General features: G+C 39.3%; 1 protein-coding gene across 3 annotated transcripts in view; it reads left to right on the forward strand.

The window, feature by feature from the left end:
• skap2 (src kinase associated phosphoprotein 2) overlaps positions 1 to 21,029 on the forward strand; it is a 259,416-nt gene that overhangs the window by 133,388 nt on the left and 104,999 nt on the right. For all 3 annotated transcript variants that reach the window (XM_048613889.1, XM_048613882.1, XM_048613874.1), the window contains exons 5-7: positions 13,202 to 13,279; positions 14,286 to 14,369; positions 19,662 to 19,786. In XM_048613889.1, coding sequence (XP_048469846.1) covers positions 13,202 to 13,279; positions 14,286 to 14,369; positions 19,662 to 19,786 — 287 coding nt within the window. The remainder of the gene's footprint in view (positions 1 to 13,201; positions 13,280 to 14,285; positions 14,370 to 19,661; positions 19,787 to 21,029) is intronic.

The following is a 21,029-nucleotide window of genomic DNA, read 5'->3' on the forward strand; positions in this document are numbered from 1 at the left end:
CCCCCAATATCAACATTCTAGGGTTGTCATTGGCTAGGACTGTGGCTGTCAGTGCAGATCAGAGGCTGGGTATTCTGTGTTGAGTGACTCATGTTCTGACTGCTCAAAGCCTGTCCACTACCTGCAGGGCACAAGTCAGGAGCTGGAAAGAGGTGATGTTGTGTTCATCTCCGACAAACAAGCAAACATAAGCAAGCCCAGGCTAATTGTCCGGGGATATGAGTTCACAGCAATTGGTGGAATTTAAATAGAAAGAATAAAATTAGGATCAAAAGCTAGTCCCAGTAATGGGAAGGAGTTAATGAACTCACAAAAACTCATTTGGAGCAGTATGAAAGGAAATCTGCAGTCTTTACTGGATCTGCCCTCCATGTGAATCCAGAAAAATAGCAATGTGTATGACTGTAAAATGTCCATGGAAATGGACATCATCCTTGTTGTAAAGGATACTAGTAACATTGCAGAAATTAAAATGAACAAGGGCTAAAGTTGAGGGTTGGGGGAGGTGTAAAAATAAACACAATAACTCACTGGAGAAAAAAATGCCGGGGAAACAATTGGGGATAAACACGAATAAGACCCCTGTACCTGATGACTACTTCCCGCACACTGCATAACCATTGTTATTAACTTTACCAACGTTAACTGGCTCAGTTTTGAAGGACATAGTTGTTGGACTGCATCTGTTGCAGGTGGTGAGAACTGTGGTAAACAATGAGGGCAAACTAGTAAGTAACATAAAACAGACAGAAAAAAGGAAGACGGAGGCACAGAGAACATCAGCCTCTTAGAAAGTGAGGCCACGGGAGTAATAATGGGTAGCTAGAGAATGGCATAAGAGTTGAACAAATATTTTACGATGGTTCACATAATAGATGGAGTAATAGCATTCCAAAAATATGAGATAATCAGGGGACTAAAGGTGAGTTGGCTGCAGGAGGAAAAGATGAACAGAATAACTATCACAAGAGAAAAGGTACCATGGAACCTACTGTGGCTAAAGACCAGTAAAACCCTGGACCTGATGCATTGTATCCTAGAATTTTAAAGGAAGTAGCTACAGAAATGGTGCAATGATGGTAATCTTCCAAGAATCCTTGGATTCTGAAAATATCCCAGAGAAAACTGCCAACATCAAAAAGGATGGAGACAATAAACAGATATGTGTATGCCAGTCATTGGGGAAAATGTTAGTGCCCATTATATAAGATTGTAATAGCAGAGCATGTAGAAAGACATAATATAATCAAGCAGAGTCAGCATGGCATCATGAGGGGAATCATTCTTGAGAGAAACGTATGATAGTTCTTTCAGTTCAGTTCAGTTCGATTCAGAACTGGTGCAGGGATGATGGGTCAAATAGCCTCCTTCTGTTCCATAACACTTGTGTGATTCTGTGATTTGAGGAGGTACTAAGCAGGACAGATAAAGGGGAACCAGTAGGTGTAATGTATTTGATTTCTAAAAGGTATTTAATGAGATAACATACATAAGGCTAATAATTAATATCTTAATTAATAATATCTTAATAGGATTAGAACCCGTGGTATTGGAGGTAGCATATTAGCATGGATGGAGAACTGGCAAAGTAATAGAAGACACTGTTGCGATAAAGGGTGCATTATCATGATCACAACCAGTATCTAATAGTGTCCCACAGTGATTACTGCAGGGACCAAAATTATTTACAATATATATTCATATGGATGAAGTAAGTACATTTATAATCACCAAGTTTGTGGATGACTCAAAAATAGGTGGGAAAGAAAGTAGCAATGATGATACAAGGGGTCCACAGAGACATTTAGACAGAGTATGTGAGTAAGCAGCAATTTGGCAGATCGAATATAATGTGGGAAAATGTGAGGTTATGCAGGAAGAATAAAAAAGGTGAATATTATTTAAATGAGAAAAGACTGCAGAAAGCCGCAGCACCGAGGGATTTGCAGGTCCTTGTCTATAAATCACAAAAGGCTAGCACCCAAGTTCAGTGTGTGTTAGAGAAGGCAAATAGACTGTTGACCTTTATTTCAAAAACAGTAGAATATAAAATTAGGGAGGTCTTGCTGAAGATATATGAGACACTAGTCAGACCACGGCTGGAATACAATGAACATTTTTTAGACCCATCTTCTAAAGAAGGATATACTGTCATTAGGGGCAGTCTAGAGACAGTTCATTAAGTTGACTCTGAGTGTGGAGGAATTTTCTTATGAGGAGAGGTTGAGTAGGTTGTGCTTGTTCTCATTAGAATTTAGAAGAATGAAAGGAGACTTTATTTTATTGTATAAGACTAAAATGGGGCTTGACAATGTGCATGCAGTGAGCTTATTCCACCTTGTGGGGAGAGTCTAGTCCTAAGGTTAAGTTTAGAGTAAAGAGTCACCCATTTAAGACAGATGAGGAGGAATTTCTTGACTTGGGGTGAATCTGTGGGCTATCAGGGGTGGGTCATTAAGAATATTCAAGGCTAAGATAGACAGAATTTTATTCATTAAAGAATTCAGGGTTATGGGGATAAGGCAGGAAAGTGGAGCTGAGGATTATCAGAATGGCCATGATTTCATTGAATGGCAGAGCAGATGATGAGCCAAGTGGCCTAGGTCTGTGCCTAATTCTTATGGTAAGGGACCAACATGAGAGAAAATCCTACTTGAGCTTGTCCTCAACAAGCTACCTATTGTAGGTGCATCTATTGCTTTCAGCCCAGCCTTCCCATTCTTTCCTATTCTCAGTTTTCATTATCACTCATTCAGCTTCACTTCCGTCCTGAACCAGGGTTGATCCTTTCACTTGATAGTAATAGTGCAGTGGCATATATGCTGGGCCATGACGTTACAGACAGTTGCCAGATACAGTTGTACTGGTGGCCCACAGTCCTTCCTGATGTCAGGTTTTGAATTGTGAGATCTGTATGAAAACTATTCCATACAAAGTAGTACCACACATTCTAAGGAAGGTATCCTCATTATGAATATGGGTCTTTATCTCCACGAGGACTGTGTGGTGTCAATACCCCTCATCTTCAGCATAAATACTACTTTCTCCTCACTATAAATTCTGATGAAGGGTCACCAGACTCGAAGCCGTTAACTGTGCTTTCTCCATATAGATGCTGCCAGACCTGCTGCGTTTCGCCAACAATTTCTGTTTCAGATCTCCAGCATCAGCAGTTTTTTTGTTTTATTCAATATATCTCTGTTGTTATCAGTCCAGCCTCAGAAATAGTGTCTGTGCCTTTTGTCCCCTGCTATGTTTGTAGTGTCCACCCATTAGTAGGTGAGTTTTTAAAGAATGACCTATCTAGCTTTATCCTTCTGCAATCCACTGATAAGACTTTTGACCAACTTCTAAATCACGTGATTTGTAGTCATTTGTCTTCCATTTAACAAAAAAACAAAAAGCAAAGTATTATTTTTGAACCAGAGAGGAACTGCCGATGCTGGAGAATCTGAGATAGCAAGGTGTAGAGCTAGATGAACACAGCAGGCCAAGCAGCATCAGAGGAGCAGGAAAGCTGATGTTTCGGGTCTGGACCCTTCTTCAGAAATGGGGGAGGGGAAGGGGATTCTGAAATAAATAGGGAGAGAGGGGGAGGCGAATAGAAGATGGATAAAGGAGAAGATAGGTGGAGAGGAGACGGACAGGTCAAGGAGGCGAGGATGGAGCCAGTAAAGGTGAGTGTAGGTGGGGAGTTAGGATGGGGGTTGGTCAGTCAAGGGAAGGTGGGCAAGTCAAGGGAAGGCGGGCAGGTCAAGGAAGTGGGATGAGGCTCGTAGGTAGGAAGTGAGGGTGGGGGTTTCGCTTCCTACCTACAAGCCTCATCCCTGCCTCCTTGACCTGCCCGTCTTCCCTTGACTGACCAACCCCCGTCCTAACTCCCCACCTACACTCCCCTTTACTGGCTCCATCACCACCTCCTTGACCTGTCCGTCTGCTCTCCACCTATCTGCTCCTTTATCCATCTTCCATCCGCCGCCTCCTCCTCTCTCTCTGTTTATTTCAGAATCCCCTTCCCCTCCCCCAGTTCTGAAGAAGGGTCCATACCCGAAACGTCAGCTTCCCTGCTTCTCTGATGCTGCTTGGCCTGCTGTGTTCATCCAGCTCTACACCTTTCTATCTTTATTATTTTTGAACCATTTTTTATCAACCTTCATGATAGTCTACACTTGATTATCAGCAAAGTGAAGGAAGGAATCACTGACATTGCTGTCAAGCAGCATTTATTCAGCAGTGACCAGCTCAGGTTGGGCTCAAGCAAAGACAAAATAGCTGCACTGCATACCGAAGTCAAGAGTGACTGCCCTTGACATCAAGGTGGCATTAACCAAGTGCAGCATCAAGGAGCACAAGCAAAACTCAAATCAGTGGGAATCTTTATTTCTTGCAGGTGTAGGGTGGGATAAAATGGTGGTTCTCCATTTGTCACACCTTTGATACTGAAGCAGCCTGTGTCTGTATCCAGGAATACCTGAATAAGATTCAGGAGAGGGCTGGTAAATGGTAATGGTATACGCTATTTTGTGCCACACAATTGCCAGGAAATAAGCATTTCAAGCATGGAAGAATCTAATCTCCCTTAGTGGTCAATGACATTACCATTGCCAAATCCTCCTCCATCAACATCCTCGGGGTTACCATTGACTAGAAACTGAACTGGCTATATAAATTCTTTGGCTAAAGGAGCAATGATCTTGGAATTCTATGGTGAGTAAATCTCCAATGACTGCCCACCATTCATAAAGCAGAAATCAGGAATGTCAAGGAAATATCATCCAATTGCTTGGATGTGTGCAGTTCCGACAACCCTCGAGAAACTCAACATCATCCAGAGCGAAGAAACCTATTTGATTTTTTACCACATTTGCTTCCTTGACCACAAAAACACAGTGTCTATCTATTGCAAGATACATGACATCAACTCATCCAGGCGTCATTGACAGCACCTTCCAATATCACAACTTCTACCATCTAGAACAAATGCAGCAGAAGCTTGAGAATGCCACACCTGCAAGCCTCACTCCACTGTATCAACATTTCTTAATGTCACTGGATCAAATTCCTGGAACTATACTCTGAATATCATCTTAAGTCTGTGTGGCAACCTAAGGACTGCAGCAGTTAAGAAGGCAGCTCATCCCCACCCTTCAAACTCAGTTAGGAATGAGCTATAAATGCTAAGTTAGCCAGCCACACCCACAACCCATGAATCAAGTAGTAGGTATAGCACAAAACAAGAGCAATTCCTTGACTTGGTGCAGTGCGTACACTGGGCAAAGCAATACCATGATCTCACATGCAGAATGTAAATTAGCAGTTGAGGGTGGGTCAGGGTTGGCTAAGCCCTGTTTAAGATCATCTTTCAAAAGATTGCTGAATCTGGACTATGGTTTCTGATACTTCCAAAAGTCAATGAAGAAAGTGTTCTTGAGGTTTTGGCCTGACTCCATGAAGATTGTAGAGGGACCTAGAAGATGCTTACCAGTAGAGTACTTCAGATTGGGAGTGCAGACTGAAAGTTCTAGGCTCACTGCCTGCACTGTTCTTTGGTGTCGCTATATTAGAACCTGGTCCCACCCGCCATTTTTAAAGGTCCACGAGATTCCATAGCGCTGAATATCTGACCCTTGAGTTTTAATAGTTTGATGTCTGAATTGAATCTTTTGTGATGGTTCAACTAACTTTTATATAGAAACATTAAAGATAGGAGCAGGAGGAGGCCATTTGGTCCTTCGAGCCTGCTCCACCATTCATCAGAATCATGGCTGATCATCCAACTCAATAGCCTAATCCTGCTTTCTCCCCATAACCTTTGATCCCATTTGCCCTAAGGCTGTGTCTAGCCGCCCTTTGAATATATTCAATGTTTTGGCATCAACTACTTCCTGTGGTAATGAATTCCGCAGGCTCACCACTCTTTGGATGAGGAAATGTCTCCTCATTTCCATCCTAAATGGTCTACCCCAAATCCTCAGACTGTGATCCCTGGTTCTTGTCACACCCACTATCGGGAGCATCCTCCCTGCATCTACCCTCTCGAGTCCTGTAAGAATTTTAAAAATCTCTGAGATTTCCCCTCATTCGTCTCAACTCCAGCAAAAACGATCCTCACCTATTCAATCTCTCTTCATACATCAGTCCTACCATCCACAGAATCAGCCTGGGAAACCTTCGCTGCATTCTCTCGAGAGCAAGAGCATCCTTCCTCAGAAAAGGAGACCAAAACTGCACACAGTGTTCTAGGTGTGGCCTCACCAAGGCCCTATATAACTGCAACAACACATCCCTGCTCCTGTACTCAACCTCTCGCCAACATACCATTTGCCTTCTTTACCACCTGCTGCACCTGCATGCTTTCCTTCAGCAACTGGAGGAAAGTCACTCAGGATCCATTGCACACTCCCCTCTCTCAATTTACAGCCATTCAGGTAGTAATCTGTCTTCTTGTATTGCTACCAAAGTGAATAACCTCGCATTTATCCAAATTCTACTGCATCTGCCATTGATTTGCCCACTCACCCAACCTTTCCAGATCATGCTGAAGGATCTCTGCAACCTTGTCACAGTATACACCCCCACCCAACTTGGTGTCATCTGCAGACTTTGAGATGTTACATTTCGTTCCCTCATCCAGATCATTAATATATATTGTAAATAGCTGGGGTCCCACCACTGAACTCTGCCATGCCTAGACATAATTACACTGTACATTCAATATTTCAAAAGCAATCAGTTTTTCTCATCCTCATGTTGAGAACCCTCTCTGGTCATGTTTCTCAGAGTTTGGTCAAAATAGTGTCTCTGAGCTTGTCTTGTACAGATCAAAACTTAAAAGACTTTTACCTTTAACTACAAGGAATTCTTATTCTACAAAGCAAAGTAAATTATTATGCTATTTCCTTTGGTATCCATTCAGTCTCCAGTTTTCTCAGAAGCTTCGAATTCTCACAGCTTTAGTAGGACCTGTTGTCCAAGGGTTTATCAAATTTCAAGTGTCACTTTGTGATTTAACATATCAACCTGTTTGCTTTTTTAACTGCAATGAAGCAACTAGTAGTCATGTGACTTCTTGGAACCATCCCACAGCATTCTATGTCCGTTTTATGAAGGCAGTATTGGCCTTTTATGGATCAAATAAATACTGTAATTACATAGACATGACTTCAGTTAGAAATGCACTTCCAAAAAAAATTGAACTGATGAGTGAACTCATTTTTGTAAGGTGTTGCATTTGATAAACTAAATTTATAATATTGTAAAATGATATTCAGTAAAGGGAGTAAAGGGTACAAGAAATAATGCAAAATTGGTCAGTATGATATGCTGTACATCTCATTGAGAGGAGTTAAGAATTGGGAAGGGGAAACCATGGGACAGTTAGGACCGTTAAATCTGATCACTAAATTATCAATTAAGATGCAAATAAAATGTAAAATTGGTAACAGTAGCTGAACTTGTTTTCAGAGGAGTTCAACATTAATCTGACAATAAAGTAGTTGTCGTCTTCAATATAGGTGCACGTTTTCTCTTTTTTTTTGAGAGCTGATAACTTAAATACATGTTCCATATGATGATAATCTTGACAAAGACACAAGTGATGAAGCAATAGCCTCATCAACAAAGAAAATCAGAATATTGGGAATGGCTTGATTTTATAATCGTCACATTGAGTGAGCAGATCCCTTCTCTTTGGTCACTGTTGTTGTATGCAAACTCGGATGCCTTGACCTATTCTCTTTCATATTTGATCAAGAATTATAAATCTTATGGCAAAAGTCTATAATAATCAATCTACAAGGGGTCTCTGATTTATGAATGTTCAACATACGAACACTTGTACTTGAGAATGCAATCCCGTACAGGCATGTAATTTTAAAGATCCGACTTATGAACATTTCCTGTATTTATAGATGGCTACTTTATATTTTCCTGCATTGTGTTCCAGCTTGCCTATAAATTAACCTGCGAATGAAACCTGTTCGCAATCTGGGAACTGCCTGTATAGGCTATATTGTATTAGCTTTAGTGAACATTCTTCATGCTTGTTATTGGTTCAAAGAAGGAAAGAGAAAAATTATTAATCTTCAATATATTGTAAATCTAGAAATAGAATGTACCACCAAAGCAAGGAAGCAACGAAGAGTCATTATGTCAAAATCATCATTTGATACATAAGATGAAAACTTTGATTTCAACTGTATTAGGATCACAATTCCATTCGACAGCATGACATATCCAGGATTAATGCTTCATGCCTGATGTGACTCTTCAGAAGAGAAGCCTGAAAAGAATAATTATCAGACTCAAACTGTGAACTCTATTTCTCTCTCCACACATGCTGCCAGACCTGCTTAGTTTCTCCAGCATTTTCTGTTTATATTTCAGTTTCTGGAAGTTGCAGTATTTTGCTTTTGTATTATGTCATATGTCCAGGGACAGATTTAATAGGTTGCTGGCTTTGATTATAAATTTCGCTTATTGATTGGGTTCACTGACTAACTGTATGTTTATGATACATTTGGTGTAGTTTCCTCTTTGTGAGTGGTTGTCCAATTGGGCCCAATTCCAAAACTAATTTTACCCACTGATTTCCTACTTAAACTTATTTGTGCATTGCCAACACAAAGCCAGCTATGTATCAATGCAAATGGGTCAAATTTGAAGATCTAATTTATCTTGTAAAATTTGCTTTAAAAATGTCCTTATGATTAAGTATAACTTTAATTTTTTTTCAAAAGATGAAAACAATTTTATCACCTTAACGAGTTGTTTTAGTCATCAGTTCAACACTGATCCAATTTTAGGTAATAAATTCATTTTGAACACATTTCTTCTCATATTGTCTATATTAGTAAGTTTCTGAGTAAATTAAAATGAAAATCACATCTAAAGCTTTTCAAACATATTATTTAGTGTCCTTGCATCCAGAACAATTAACTTCACTTTTAAAGCCCAGAAGCACAAGTGCAATTCCCAGTGTTGATTAATTTATCCTCAAGGCATTAAATCTTGTAACTTTTATACTGGTTAAGCCAATTTCAGTTTGCTTCTAGCATGATCTTTTTAAGATTAGTTAATACTGTGATATACTGAAGGTAAACTGCACTTAACCAGCGCAAAAGACTGCAGCATTACACCAATTATGACTAAGACCATCAAAGGAAATCTCACAGTCGTGGGGAAACTTTAAAATAATATCCGTAGATTTACAGCTGTATGATTTACATGGTAGAGTTCAAACAGACAGCTAAAGTTGTACTTCCCTTTGGCATTTATATCAACAATTGAAGACATTCCAGCTTCTTGGCACCAACTAATATTACTGCCTTTTGTACATTGCAGAGATGAGTTGACATAAGTAGTATCATTTGCCTTAGTCCTCAACAGTTATTCCTTACATAACTAGCTTGAGAGTGTTTTCTTTTTATTTGTAGACAGTCTCCTGACCGTGTCTTTTTTTTTTGCATTTTGACTATTGTGATTTTGATCTAACAGTTGAACCAAAGCAAAATACTCAGGTGGTGGAAATCTGGAATCAAAACAAAGTCCTGGAAGTACTCAGTAGGTCTATGGAAAGAAGAAGACATTTCATTAGAACTGGGAAAAGTTAGACATGCTTTGAGCAAGTAAGAGGAGAGACGGGATAAAGAATAAAAGTGCAGCTATTGATAAAATGCAGGACTGGCGATATTAAATGACAAGGTTTGTTAGAAACTAAAGGGACTGATGATGGGACAAGAAACAAATGATGTGTTCAGAGCAGGTGTGACATGATCCTGTATAGCTGCCAACTGAAAGCAAAAAAAGGGAATGAAAGAGAAGTAGGTTTATAAAAAACAAATCACCAAAGAAAAATGAAACAAAATTGGATAGAGATTACAACCTAAAATTGTTGAACTGAATATTGAGTCCATTAGTTTGCGAGGTGCCCAATTAAAAGTTTGCATTGAATGTCATCAGAATATGCAATAGGTAAAAAGCAGTAAAGTCAGTAGGAACAAAGTTGGTAACTAAAATGGAAGTTCACAGTCACGAGGGATGTTTGCACTTTCAACCAATCTGCGTTCGGCCTCACCAATGTAGGGGACATTTATTTTTTTCTGGCTAATAAAGTATAATAACAGATCATAAAATAAAGAATCTATATGGGTGGAGGTAACAAATTAAAAAAAAGGAAAGAATACTCTGGTAAGAGTAGTCTCTTGATCTCCAAGCATTAGCTATATGGTAGATCAGAGAATCAATCAGGAAATAATGAGGGCATGTAAAAATGATAGTTCATACATCGTGGATAACTTTAACATTCATATAGATTTGGAAATTCTGAGGTAGCCATGAGCAAGAATTCATAGAGTATAGTCCAGAGAGTTACCATAATGACTGTTATTGGGAAAATGTTCGAGTCTCTTATAAAGAATGTAATAGAAAAGCATTTAGAAATGTGAGCAAGCATAATCAGCATGACTTCATGCAGGGGAAATCAAGTCTGACAAATGTACTAGATTTCTTTGGGGAGGTAACAAGTCGGATAGATTCAGGGAAAACGTGGATGTAATACGATTGGATTTTCAGGAAATGTTTGATAAGGTTCTACACATTAAGCTATTTAATAAGGTAAATGCCCTTGGTGTTGGAGGTAGTATATTAATGTGGATAGAAGTTTGGCTAACTAATAGAAGACAGAATTGGGATAAGGAGGCATTTTCAGCATGGCAAACTGTAACTAGTGGACTGCCACAGGGATCAGTTCTGGGTGTAATTATTTATAATATATATAATAATTATTTAGATGAGGAAAGTGATTGTATGATAGCCAAGTTTGTGAATGATACAAAAATAGGTGGGTGACAAATGTTGAAGGTGGCAGTATGTGTAAGACTGATGTAGACGGCTTAAGCAAGTGAGCAAAAACTTGGTAAATGTGATATAACATGGGAAAATGTGAGATTTTACACATTGTCAGGAAGAATAGAGGAGATGAATATTATTTAAATCGAGAAAGACTACAGAAAGCTCCAGAACAGAGGGATTCGAGTGTCCTTGTGCATGAATCACGAAAAGTTCACATCAAAATTTACTAAATGTTTTACTAAAACTATACAAAACAATAGGTAGGCCACAGCTGGAATACTGTGAACTGTTTTGGTCCCCTATCAGAGCAAAGATATATTGGCATTGGAGGCAGCCCAGAGAAGGTTCACTGGATTGATACCAGGTATATAGTGACTGTCTTGTGAGGAGAAGTAGACTAGGTTGGGCCTGAACTCATTTGAATTTAGAAGACAGATAGATCACCTTATTGAAACATGCAAAATTCTTACAGGTTTCTGACAGGGCAGATATGGAAAGGTTGTTTCTTTCCCCTTGTGGGAGAGTCTAGGACCAGACAGCATAATCTCAGAATGAGGGTGTCATACATTTAAGATAAAGATCAGGAAGAATTTCTTCTCTCCAAAGGTAGTGAATCTGTGGAATTCTTTACTGCAGCAGGATCATCAAGTAAATTCAAGGACAAGATGGATTTTTTTTATCAGTAAAGGAATCAAGGGTTATAAGGAAAGGCAGGAAAATGGAGTTAAGGATTATCAAACTAGTGGTTGTCTCATCGCTGGAAGTTACTCAATGGGCTGAATGGTCTGCTTCTGCTCCCACATCTTACGGTCTTAAATTGAAATGAGTATAAATAAATTTCTGTTTCATTTGAAAGTGGTGGTTGGAGGCTAGAATGATGAAAAGGAAAGGTGTTCTAAATTTTGTGCTTACGTGGAAAATGAGGTAGGATAGGGATGAAGTACTGGGAACGATTGATAGGACAAGGAAATTGTGGAGTGAATAGTTCCGTTGGAATTCTGAAAATCGGTTGGAGGAGTACTCGTGAGGGAGGGGAGAGAGGTATTTTATGGTAGCATCCCACTGACCATGGCAGAAGTCTATCTGTTAAATGTGGAAACTGATGGATTGGAAGGTGGAGATGAAGGAAACCCTGCCATGACCCTGGGAAGAACGGGTAGAAGGGAGAGTATAAGAGCACAATGGCTATTTGGTTATCAGGTCATTGTCCAGAGGAGATGAGTGGAAGTGTCAAACAGTTAGTATTCAGCCTGTCCTGGATTGAGGTTGATACATCAGACAATAGAACTACCCATGGCAGCAGGTTTGATAATCATATGGTTGGCCTTGAGGGAGTGACATAATAAAAATTCAAGCAGAGATATTGAGGTGGCTGATGTCATTCTATGAATTCACAATGTAAAGATCTAGAGAGGGCAGGAACACAATGGGAAGGATCCGCTTGATGAAGAATATTGAAATTGACATCATAGTAAAGTTCTTACTACAGTGTGATGTGTTAATTAGTGGAGAAAAATTGAAATAATACGAGGCTGACAGCAGTATGATTCTTCATGATTATTTTATTTTCGTCAAATAATAGATAACTACATGCATGCAAGTGCTAAAACAGTAGTTTGAAAAATAAGTCCAGTATTGATATTACTTGCTTGTATTCTGATCAAAGTTCTCAAAACACTAACAGACCCATTCTCCAAAAACTGCCTTTTTTATCCTTTGGTATGTAAGTTTCTTGAAATAAATCAAATGTGTGCTCTTTCTTTGGTGCATGGTTTTCATGGAATTGTTGCACCTAGGATATATCATATATATCACAGTTAATGGCTGACAAATTGAAATCTTAGCTATTCATTCTGTGAATGAGAAATGAATTACCTGAATACTGTAAGGTAAAGGGGCCATAGGGCACATCTCGATAAAATGGTTTCGAGGAGTGGCTGCCAAGACACTACATATTTCAGTGATACCGTTTGGAATTCACAGTCTCCACATACAGATTCTCCGGGATACACTTAAGTACAGTTATTCATGGATAGCGGCTCCATCTTGCGTGCTTAAGGTGCCATTGCACCTGTTTGTTATGCTTCCCTCATGTTCCCTTCTTTCCTCCATTTTATATCTAGTTAGTTCAAAACAATTTTAAAAAGGAGCACAGCTGTTTACTGAGCAAGATACCTTAGTTTCATCAAAAATTGTTATTGAATTTCACCTGCTTAAACTGACATTATTATATGTACCTAAATACAAATATATACTTTCAGAATAAGTATGTGTATTTGTATGAGGGGGAAAGATGACTCCACCTTTTGGAAAATTATTTAAAAATATACATTCTCTTCATTTTGTGCAGTTCAACGATCCCCTCCGATACCTGCCCAGGAACTAAATCAAGTTCTGAAAGCTGGATATTTGGAAAAACGCCGAAAAGGTAAGCAGTTGTTTTGGATCATGTGCGACACAAAACTATCAATGTACAACCCTCACTATTATGCTTATTTTACAATAAATCACACAATCACTTATATTACAGACACCTAAAGGACTAATGCCAGATGCCCATTTTGCAGGCATCCTCATTTTCAAAATTTTTTCTTTACGTATGGATTTTTAAAGACACAAGTCTTGAACAACAAGCTGAGATCATGATGAGACAATGCTGAGAATCCCCACGTGTGCCACCATTCATTTTTGTTCACTTAACAGTTTTGAAGTCTACATTTTGAAGCCTTACAAACATTATCACTTGGAGCAATGTATTTCACTGATGAGCTACATTGCTAATTACTATTTCCTAACATGGTGGCAGTCACAGTAGAAAACCAGAGGCACAGTGGGATGACCTGTAGAAACCTCTTCAGGGCAAAAAGCATATCAGGCTGCATTCTATGTAGTCATGAAACTAGTTTTCTGCTTGAGCAATGCATTTGCAGGAAGATGATTGATAGCTGGAATACATGCATTTGTCCATGATGAGAAATGGAGACATCTACCTTCACACTCCAAAAGCCAAATTCCTCAAAGAAACAAATCAGCAGTAAGAACAAAGGAGAGAAGCTGCCTACCTGCAGCTACTGGAAGAGTGCATGACTATGTTTCTGGGACAGGAAAGGATGGCCCCTTTTGCAGTACCTGGTTTCCTTGATTCTGGAATCTGGTGAATAAGATCAGCAGGTTTGGAAGAAGGCAGTTTTGAAAATTTAATCCGAAGACGTAATGAGCATGTAATGACTGATAATGATTCACCAATTTGTCTCGTCCCCACTCTCCCTATCCTTATTTGCTGATTTCTGAAGTCCTTTGTTTACCAGTCCCTATGCTCATGAGATTTAAATAATCATCTGTTTCCAGTTGTATTGGAATGTATACATTAACAATAACTGAATTCATTATTTTTGCTTATTTTTAACTGAGAAATTGGCTTACATTTATTACAGATCACAGCTTCTTTGGATCTGAATGGCAGAAACGTTGGTGTGTACTTAACAACAATGTCTTCTATTACTATGGAACAGAAAAAGGTAATTTAATTTTTACACAAAGCATAACTGACACAGTCACATATACAATCTCATCAGTGAACATACGAAACTACTCCAATAATTCTACTCCAACTTCAAACTGCAACCTCTAAACCCAGATATCCCTCCCTTTCTATTAAAGCCAAAGAACCAACCCTGATTCAGTGAGTATAGAAGAGCACGGAGCAAGTCTAAAAGAGTTAATAACGTGTTGACATTGCAACATAAAACTTAACAATGGAAGCTGCATGCTACTGACAGAGCAAAGTGATTGCACATTTTGTTTTTATTATTCATTCAAAGAGCATGAGTATCGATAGCTAGGCCAGTATTTATTTGAAAAGGTGATAGTGAGTTGCCACTCTGAACCACTGCAGTCCATATGGCATAGGTACACCCTTAGGTGCCATTGGAAAGGGAATTCCTGGATTTTGAACACAGTAACAGCAATATAGTTACAATTCAGGATGCGTGGAGGGGAACTTGCAGGTGGTGATGTTCCCATGTATCTGCTGTCTTTTCCTTCTATGCGGTTTAGGTTGCCGATTTAGAAGTTGCTGTCTCAGGAGCATTTGTAAATGGTATGCACTGCTGCCACTATGTATCAGTGGTAGAGGCAATTAATTTTGAAGATATTAGATGGGTTGCCAGGCAAGGAGACTGCTTTGTCCTGGATAGTGTCACAATTCTTGACTCCTGTTAGATCTGCACTCATGCATGCAAGTGGCAGGTATTTTATCACGTTTCTGACTTCTGCCGTGTAGATGGACAAGTTGAGGAGTAAAAGGTGAGTTACTTACGACAGGATTCTCAGCTTCTGACCTGCTGTCATAGCCACTGTATTTATATTGGTGGGCCAGTTTAGTTGTTGGTCAATGATAATCTCCAGGATGTTAAGGGTGGAGGATTTAGGCGAAAGTTGCATTAATGAATATTAAGAGATGATGTTTGGATTCTGTCTTGTTGGAAGTGGTCATTGTCCAACACTTCTGTGGTGCAAATGTTACTTGTCACTTATCAACCCAAGCCTAAATGTTGCCAGATCATGTTGCATTTCGACATGGACTGCTTCAAATGTTTGAGTTGCGAATGGTGTTGAATAGTATGCTTTCGTCATTGAATATACCCATTTCTGGTCTTGTGATGGAGGAAAGGTCATTGATGAAGTGACTAAAGGTAGTTGAGTGTAGAACACTACCCTGAGGAACACAGGTGGCAGAGGTAATTGGCCTCCAACAGCCACAACCCCATTAACGATTAATTATTAATGAATTAATAGATCAGATCAAGGCTCTGCAATCCTACCACATCCAGTTGTGAACAGTGACAGACAGTTAAACAACTGAGGAGGAGGAGGAGGATGTTTCATGAACATCCATAGTTTCCATGAGGGCAGAAATGATCGCATTAATACAAAAGAGGAGGCTGACATATCTGCATTCATCTTCAGCTACAAGGACTTCTCGGATGATCCAATTCTGCTTCCTCCCATGCTCCCCACAATCACTGCTGATTTTCAGATAGTTCAATTTGTCTACCTGATATCAAGAAATAACCAAGTATATAGCACATGCTAGTCCCTAACAACATTGCAGCTACAGTGTTGAAGATTTGTATTCCAGAACTAGCCATAGCTCTATTCAAGCTGTTCAGTGCATTAACATTGACAAAGTGGAAAATTTGTCAGGGTACGTTTTTGAGAGAAAAACAGGACAGAGCTAATCTGGTCAATTTTCATCCCATCAGTCGACTTTGTTATCAGTAAGGGATCATCAGTGGTGTTATCAAAAGGCAAGTTTTTATTAATAATCTGCTTGGTTTGTGTTCAACCAGGGCCCCTTGACTCCAGATTTCCATAAGGCTTTGGTCCAAACTGGACAAAGTAGCCAAATTCCGGCAATGAATTCAACACCAGACGACTTTTGACTAAGTGTATCAGAGAGGAGTCCCAGCAAAATTAAAGACACTGGTTGCCAGGGGAAACTGTTCATTATTTGGAGTAATACCTAGCTTAAATAAATACGGTTATAATGTTGGTTGTGGTGTCGAGTACAAGTCATTTCAGCCTGTTGGACATTGCTGTTACTTTTGCAGCTGTTTTGTGTTTCCCAAGCTCTACCACCTTCATCTGCTTTTCAATTATTTTACCTCCATCATTAATTCAGAAGTTGAGATGTTTACTGATGATTGCAGTGTATTCAGTATCTGTGACTCCTGAGATTCTGAAACAGTCTGTGTCTGTCTGCAGCAAGACCTGAACAACCTTTAGGCTTGAGCTGATAAGGTGCGAGTAATATTTGTGCAATGTTAAAGGCCAAATAATGACAATCTCCAACAAGAAAGTGTCTAACCATCTTCTCTTGATATGCAACGGTATTACTTTCATTGAATCCCTAACTAGTCCACATCTCAGGGATTATTATTGAACAGAAAGTTCACTGGACAGACATATACAGGTTGGGGTTAGAAGAACAGGTTAGAGACTAGGAATTTTGTAAAGTAACTTGAGTCATGACTCCTCAAAACCTGTCCACCGTTGCTACAACCTGGAGGGAAGGACTGAACTAAACCCTTCTTCTTAGCTGCCCCAGTTGGTTGCAACAAAAGGTTCAATTCTTTTTTAGCACAAGTCCTTTGTTTTCTTCAGTTAAAAATGTTGGCTATTTTTACTGTAAGTAATAGAGTCAAACACCAGGTTTTTCTTGAATGATTGAAAAAGTGGATTTATTACCTGCCAACCCCAGGAAAGTAAAAAGACAAAGTCAGTCATACTGTACATATGTGCAAATGCACAGAGCTAGATTGTTTTGGACACTGAGGAAGAGAAAAGAATGTACAGATCAGAGTCCTCACGGCGTAATGTTTTAATCTGACTGCCGTTGTATTCTTAGAGGTCGCAAGTTGTGAATATTGCAGTTAATTTTTAATTTCTGAGTTCTCGGTTTCTTTCCAGTCAGGGTTTTCAACCAGGAGCTTTGCTCTCCTCTGCACTGCCTAAAAATGACTACCTGAAATAGTTCTGAGGAAGGGTCACCGGACTCTAAAGGTTAACTGTGGTTTCTCTCCACAGATGCTGCCAGACCTGCTGATATTTACTAGCAATTTCTGTTTTTGTACTTGAATAGAAACTTGTTTGCATATTCTATGTCTATTAGCATATGTTTTCAGGCTTGATAATTGCAGAAGGTGTTTCACCTCTAACGTGTGAAAATTCTCATAATGGTGTAAATGAAATGAGTTTTTCACACTTCCCTTGGAGTGTGGCTGAATGGTTTCATTGCCTTTAGGGCAAATGTTAATTTCAGTTCAACTATCTTTAGTCTAATCCACATTGGTTTCTTGAAATTTGGCCAATCTGTGTAGTTCAGGTGACACCCATGTTCTAAGTCCCGAATTAAAATTGTTTCAATATTGGAAAATCACAGTTATTAAATTGGCTAATGCAATTCCAAGATCAATACCATCTATTTTGTTTCATTTGACACCACCTGCAAAGCACAAGACATCAGTGTTCTGGAATTTGAGCATACTCCACTCAATAAGATCATGTCTAACCTGTTTGTGTTTCAGATTCCATATTCCCAACTACCCACAGTAACCTTAAATTCTTATTAGCCGAGGGAATATAACTACCTCGGCCTTAAAGATATTAAATAATGTTGCCTCCATCAGCACCTTAAGTAGAAAGTTCTGAATTCTCTCAACCTTTGGCAAGAAAACAAATTCCCTTAATCTCAGCCCTCAAAGCGGTGACCCCTAATTTTAAAACAGGGCCTCTTGGTTCTGGACCCACCCGCTGGATGAGACATCCTTTTCCTCATCCATCTGGTCAAGATCATTAAGGATCTTTTCTACTTTAACCAAGTTACTCATCACTGTTCTGAATTCCAATGGAAACAAGCCCAATTTGTTTAACCTATTCTCATAAGACAACCCAGTCATTCCAGGTATCAGAGTAGTAAACCTCTGAACTCCTACCATTGCATTTGTTTCTTCCTTAATAAGGACATCAAAAAGCTACACTTTGGACATACAGTATTCAACATAGGGTGTCACCACCACTTTACGCTTGAAGCATAACTTTGTTACTTTTATGTTAAAGTCCTTCATAATAAAGGATATTGATCCATTGGCCTTCCTGATTATGTGCTGTATCTGCTTGCTATCCTTGTGACTCATGCTCTAGGACATTTAGATCCTTCCGAACCTTAGAAACTCCATTCAAGTAATACTCTCTTTTTTTCTTTCTGCCAAAATGTACAACTTGACATTTTCCCACAGTGTACTCCATCTGCCAGATTTTTAACCACTCACTTAACCAATCTATATCAGTCTGCATCCTTGTTGTTTCACCTTCACAACATATGAGGAACCTAGGGAATTTTGGAAAATTAACACCAATGCATCTACTGTCTCATAAGCAACCTCATAAGTCCTGAGGATGTAGTTCATCTGGAGTACTCCCTTGCAATAAGTGTAACTCCAATAATACTCAAAAAAAAAACTTGATACTATTCAGAACCAAGCAGCCCACTTGACTGGCACCCTGTCTTACCACCTGAAACATCCACTCTCTTCACAGGGCGGCACGGTGATTCAGTGGTTAGCACTGCTGCCTCACAGCGCCAGGGACCCGAGTTCGATTTCAGCCTCAGCCTGTGTGCAGTTTGCACATTCTCCCCATGTCTGTGCGGATTTCCTCTGAGTGCTGCAGTTTCTTCTCACAGTCCAAAGATGTGCTGGTTGGGTGGATTGTCCATGATAAATTGCCCATAGTGTCAGGGATGTGCAGGCTAGGTGGATTAGCCATGAGCAATGCAGTGTTACAGGAATAGGGGAGGGCGATGGGTCTGGGTGGGATGCTGTTCGGAGGCTGTGTGGACTCAATAGGCTGAATGGCCTGCTTCCACACTGTAGGGCTTTTTAGAGCATAATGGATAGTGGCTGCAACAGTTTGCCAGGCCTCCTTTAACAACAAGCCTGTGACTTCTAGTATCTAGAAGGACATGTTGAAGCCATGAAACAATCTCAAGGGAACACGCTTTGCATGTTCTACTAATTAGTGTGGCCGTAAAGTGACTCCTCATGAGGTTGACTTTCAATACCCTGAGGGCAGTTAATGATGGGCACTAAAGACTACCTCATCATTGTCTCCCAAGTCAAACTAATGTTTTGAACATATTATTAGCCTAGTGTTTTGGCTCGTTGCTGTTATTTTGTTTAACACTAATTGTTGAGATCTATTCACAAAGATAAAATATATAAAACCTTTGCTTTATAATGTATTTACAGATAAACAGCAAAAAGGTGATTTTGTCATAGATGGCTACACAGTCCAGCTGACAACTACCATCAGAAAAGACACAAAGAAGGATTGCTGTTTTGAACTCTCTGCTCCTAATAAACGACTGTATCAGGTTTGTTTATTTTTTTCTTGGTTTAATGGAATTTGCATCGTTTCCTTAGTAACAGATTGTAACAATCTGCAAAAAAGATCACTCGCAAATTGAGATTATTTCAGGATTGCACAGACTGCTACATTTTATCAAAAGAAGGGTCACCGGACCCGAAACGTTAACTCTGTTTTTTCCATCACAGATGCTGCCAGACCTGCTGAGCTTTTCCAGCAACTTTTTTCTTGTTTCTGATTTACAGCATCCGCAGTTCTTTTGGCTCTCATCCGCAGACTCTGTTATAAAGGGGAGCTTAAATGAAATGAACTCTTCACAGTCACTGTATAATCAACAAGTAATAATTCATTTATCTAACTCTAACAGTGAACAAATTAAGAACTACTAACAAACCAAACAATTCCCCCTTAACTACTCACTATTCCCTAATACGACAAAACTCTAATTGTATGCTGTTCCAATAAATACAAGCCTCACTTATGTAAACTAAATTAATAAAAAAAACTTAAAACCTAGTCTCTTGAAATTAAGTTAGGCTAAGTCTTCCAGAATGTTATTTGCCTTCTTTGCTGTCCTGCAGTCAGGAATGCCTTCTTCCGTTGAATTCTGGTGTCAGGAATATTAGCTAAGAGTGCTGTAGTACCTTTACTTAATTGGTGCTTACTGAGAGAGCTTAGAGATTCTGTGAGAGCCAGTGAGTTTCTCTTCAGAAGGCAGTTTGCTCTCACCCTGATTCTCAAATAACCTCTTCTTTTATACCCTTGATGACCTATCAGTTTCTTACAACATGATTTGTCCATGGTTATCAAAACTATCAGATTTAAATTTATTTTTTTTTTTAGTTTCTAACTGCCTGATTTAAATTAATTGGTTGATATTCAAACTGGTTGCCTTGCTAACAAAAGTAGACTACTGCCTGGGTTTCTAACCATTTTGATACATTGTTTCAATTTCAGGAGCTCTCTGTGTCTGTACAGTTCTTTTTAATCTCCAAGCCTAGAAAAAGCACACCATCTTTTAAATGGACCACGTACTCTCCCCGCTATCATTTTACAAACATCAAATCCTAACATCCTGCCTTCCAGTCCACAAGTAATATATCAACTTCACAACAGTGGTGAACTGCTGCCTTGAATCGCTGCAGTCCATGTGCTACAGGTAAAATTCCAGGATTTTAATCCAGCATCAGTGAAGGAATGGCAATACATTTCCAAGTCAGAATGGTGAGTGGTTTGGAGGGCAACTTGCA

This window comes from Rhincodon typus, chromosome 2 (genome assembly GCF_021869965.1).
Source record: "Rhincodon typus isolate 14 chromosome 2, sRhiTyp1.1, whole genome shotgun sequence".
Classification (NCBI taxonomy): domain Eukaryota; kingdom Metazoa; phylum Chordata; class Chondrichthyes; order Orectolobiformes; family Rhincodontidae; genus Rhincodon; species Rhincodon typus.